This window comes from Limulus polyphemus, unplaced genomic scaffold (genome assembly GCF_000517525.1).
Source record: "Limulus polyphemus unplaced genomic scaffold, Limulus_polyphemus-2.1.2 Scaffold1292, whole genome shotgun sequence".
NCBI lineage: Eukaryota > Metazoa > Arthropoda > Merostomata > Xiphosura > Limulidae > Limulus > Limulus polyphemus.
Genome location: NW_013666902.1, coordinates 43,949 through 48,664, shown reverse-complemented (window position 1 = coordinate 48,664; position 4,716 = coordinate 43,949). Strand labels below are relative to the sequence as shown.

The 4,716-nt window shown below is 30.7% G+C and overlaps 1 protein-coding gene across 1 annotated transcript in view; it reads right to left on the bottom strand.

Annotated features, from left to right (window-relative positions):
- The window catches only part of LOC106462966 (protein spinster-like), a 24,972-nt gene that overhangs the window by 6,536 nt on the left and 13,720 nt on the right, over positions 1–4,716 (bottom strand). The window contains exons 6-7 of the mRNA XM_022390370.1: positions 2,982–3,110; positions 124–321 (exon numbers count right to left, since the gene is read on the bottom strand). Coding sequence (XP_022246078.1) covers positions 124–321; positions 2,982–3,110 — 327 coding nt within the window. The remainder of the gene's footprint in view (positions 1–123; positions 322–2,981; positions 3,111–4,716) is intronic.

Genomic DNA, 4,716 nt, shown 5'->3' with positions numbered 1-4,716 from the left:
GCTTACCCAGGATACAGAAGTATGTTACACACACACACATATACTAGTAATTTACAAAGCTTACCCAGGATACAGAAGTATGTTACACACACACACAATATACTAGTAATTTACAAAGCTTACCCAGGATACAGAAGTATGTTAATGTGGGCAACAGCAATACCCGCAAACACTAAAGGTACACTGCCTAAAACACCAAAGGCACAAACAATTGGATCAGCTCGAGCGCTGAATCGACGATAGTATTGTGAACTTGCCGAGCCCAGAATTACACCAGTTATTCCAGCTACACACGTAATTACTCCAAATATAAAATTGACCCTGAAAAAATTGGTTTATCATTAGGATAAAAACAACATTACACAAAGATTATGTTGCATGGTAGGGTATTATTAAAAGAAAACAAACAAACTGGAATAGTCACAGAAAAAACAAAACAAGCAAGAACTTTGCTATTTCCGAGAAACTAAAACAACGTGTCAAAAGAAGAAAGATATTTATTCATACACAAACGACGGAATTCAGTGTATACAACATTGATATAGACCAGATTTTAATATCAGTGAATCGAGGTGGTCATACCGGTTCTCCTTAAAATGAAAGCAGAAAGGATTAAAAACATTCAAAGAAGAAGTTTAAGAAGCACTAAAACATTGAGAAAGCTCATTAAAAATGTTTTTGTGACATTGTTTCTCAACAGTACGTATAAATCCTTGAAATATTGACATACGCATGAAATAACTAGTATTGTGGTTCATTAACGAAACAAAAAATTATCTTGGTATGTTACAATAGCACAGAGATAACAACAAACAATAATACACTTAAAAATGATAAAAATAATTAAACACTGTAAGAAACGAAGCCAACACAGAAGTGTCATGATAATGTGATACAGTTATAAAAGACTCAATCCTCAATCTTTGTGATGAAAATTACAAAAAATTTTAATTTTTTTTAAAGAACTTAACTTTTTCTATACAAAGTATAATTTATATACAGTGAAGACATTTTTGACATCAAGGTTTCTTCTTGGACAATCAAGTGAATTATTCCTACAATAAAAAGAATTATTGATCTGTACTTATTTTGTGGTTAAAATTTGTGGGAAAATCTAAACTTTTGAAGTTTACTATAGAAGTGACACTTCAACAGCATAACTTACTAATGTGGTACCAAAACAGTCTATCTAGAGACATATGGGTGAAAAAAAATAAACAAAAATACAGCAGAGAAAACATAATTTCATTACCTAACATAAGTTGTTACTTATGGTATCGTTTAATTCTAAGACTTCAATTTTTAGATGGAATACTGGAAATTACACATAGATGGAAAACTTTAGCTAAGAACAAATATTTTATTATTAATTTTAGATAACAGTTTTCATAGTTAGAAACTATCTGTCAACATTAAATCGTGAGACAAAATTATGGGTAAATGCTGACCACTGGATTCAATGCTCATATCTTTCTTTGTTTTATGAATAGTTGATTTTTTTGAAAGAGAGTAAGATTTACGTGTGAATCAATAAATCAAATAACACCAGTGAAAAGAAATTTATGGCTTTACTTGTACCTAACAATTTTTAACCCCACAGTTTACTGTTAGAAGTCCCTCTTCACTAAGTTTTGAGTGAGCACAAAACAAATATAAACCAATCACAGGCCACTAGAGTTGTAAAACATTTTATCCTCTTTCTTTGGATTATCTTGTATCCATCTCAAAAACGTAATTGAACTATTTTTTTTAGCAATAATTGGGTTGCATTAGTTGTCTATTTATCATAGCATAAAAAACAAATTATATTTCAAAAATATCATTATAATGTGAGAAAAGTAAACAAACACGAACATTTGGCATAAAATAAATAATGAGATTAAACTACCAATAAAATAAGATTATTTATGTATTCTTAAAAATATCGAGGTGTTACCCATTTGACTATTGTTATATCTGAATCCACTAGTCAAGCAGCTTGAATTTTTCAGCAGTGTGTATACAGTTAGGTTATTAAACTGGTATTACCCAGTTGATGTAGAAATCAAAGACAAATAGCCTAAAGAGTAATATCACTTTATAATCTTATAATTAAAATGTAACTGAAAACAGAATGAAATAAAAAGTTAATTATACTAAATACTCCTCTAGTTCACAAGATTTTAGGGTTTTTAAGGAGAATCTGTCGGTTGCTAAATGAGACATAGGTCTAGATTTTAAAAAGAACAACAGATTATTTCATAGATAAGCAATCTTGAAACAAGTTAAACTACACTGCGTTCCCATCAATTATTGGAATAAGATCTGCAAAGTAATTAAAAAGTGATAAAGTCTTCTTCCCATAATCTTGTTTTACTGGTTATACAGTGGTGTCACCGGCCGTATAGCAGTGTTACTGGTTATATGGTGGTGTCACCGGCCGTATAGCAGTGTTACTGGTTATATGGTGGTGTCACCGGCCGTATAGCAGTGTTACTGGTTATACAGTGGTGTCACTGGCCATATAGCAGTGTCACTGGTTATACGGTGGTGTCACCAGCCGTATAGCAGTGTTACTGGTTTTACAGTGGTGTCACTGGCCGTATAGCAGTGTTACTGGTTATAGGTGAACTAATAATAACAAACAACACTGAAATTGTTGAAAACATTATTTTTTTCTAATGCTAAACTTTTGACTGTATAAGCTGCAACAGTTGGATCATCAGTAGATGAATATTGAAGCTCAAAAATGTTTGTAGTGCTACATCAATTAATGGAAAAAATGAAATTGAACAAAGGCTGGTTACAGCAGTATCGAAACATTCATTAAAATAGAAGTTAAAAATTCCAATATACGCAAGATATATGAGCATATAAAAGTATGTATTTTTTGTTTGTAAAAAGTCATTAAAAGGCCTATTTATTTTGATATAACATATAAACTATTAAAACAACAAATTCTTTGGTTAATGAAGCATCAAGTAATCGTGCTTTTCACTCACATATTTTTATCGGCATCGTTTCCATTCACACTGATAGCATACGTCATGTAGGAAGGAGCCCACCAAGCTAAGGCACCAACAGCAAAAGCCACACAGGTGACACCTCCAGTTGACCACATAAAAGTACGACTGGAAAAAAAAAAATGTAGCAATATTGAGAAATAAAAAGACAGTCTCTAGGCTCGATCCATGTGAGATATAACTTATTTTGTAATAGTAGAAAAGTTAGTATGGACACCATCATCACGGAATATTTCAACTGTAATTGATCTGCGTTGAATGCAAACAACTTTATATTGAAAATCATATTTTGATGAAAATTCCTCACATTTTAGCCCTTCAATAATATGGTGTGACTCCAGGTATTTTATGAAGTGTTATGACATTAAACAAATGCTTTAAATCATAACTGGAGAATAACAAGAATTATAAGGTAACTAGCGTTATAAGCTTAATCAAGTTATGTTGTAACAAAGCTTAACCCTTTTCATATGGGTCACAGGTGAATGGCCATGTCATCTTGTTTGTTGACTCGCATTCAAAATTTTATTGAACTACTATTTAATGAGTTTATGTCAATAAGTTTAGTATCAAACTGTAGATTATAATTCAAATTTTTGAACTATATAATTGCTTAATTTGTTAATTTAAAAGTAAACATTAAAAAAACACAGATAAACATCGATTTTTGTGTGTCATGTGGTATGTTGAATGCAGCACTGGTTCAAATTTGATGTTTGTGAAGTCAAAATACTAAGTTTAAATTTGATACGAATTAAAAACTCAAATTACAGTTAGAGTATTAAATAAGAAGGTCTTATCTTTTCTATTTGCTACGATATTGCACACATAATAAATCAAACACAGTGGCACTCTGCTCACCTCTTTCCATTTTTGGAAACGCTCCTTTATATACACTTACTTCTATGTATGACATGAATAACCAATCGGAAGCTCAGAATGTCCTCTAGTGGTTTTCTCAGCCCATGTACCTAACAACATTTCTTTCTTTTGAACCAAGATTTCAATAAGGTAGGTTGTGTCTTTAGTCTGCTCGAAATTTCATATTTTTTTAGACCCAAATACAGCTTAGTTACTGAGGTTGATGAATTATAGTAGAATTCGATAGTATTGATGTAGTAATTTATGATTTTTTAGTTATCCAAAAGTATATATATAAAAAACCTAAAAAACATTGTTTCATATCCTCCAAGTGAAAAATTTTAAAAGCTTAGCAACCTATGTCAAGCAGCAACTGAGTACAAAGGTTGTAGCCAAAAGAGATAATTGTTTGCTTTACTTCTTTATTTACTATTCTATGTTTTAGGAAAATAACTTTAAGAACTTATTTCAAAATAGCAATAAGCTATATACATATATAATGTATAATAATTGAAATATGACTGTATTTTACAAAATACTAGTTGACTAAAACACAGCCAAGATAAGTTACTTTGTACAGACCAAAGGTCACCTCTATGTTACTTGATACAGTAACATGAGTGCAGATGAGCCACGTTGTTGTAACTTCTGTATTGTTAGCCAGGCACGGGTGAAAGGTCAATATAATAAAAATAATAAATATATATAAATGTATAATGTTATGAGATTTAAGCTATTTCATCTAAACATTTATGTTTTCGTGTTATAATTTGTGTTTATTCTAGAATGAATAAGTCATAATTTATGTTTATTTCCTAATTTTTTTATGGTGGTTGCGAGATCAGTCAAATTT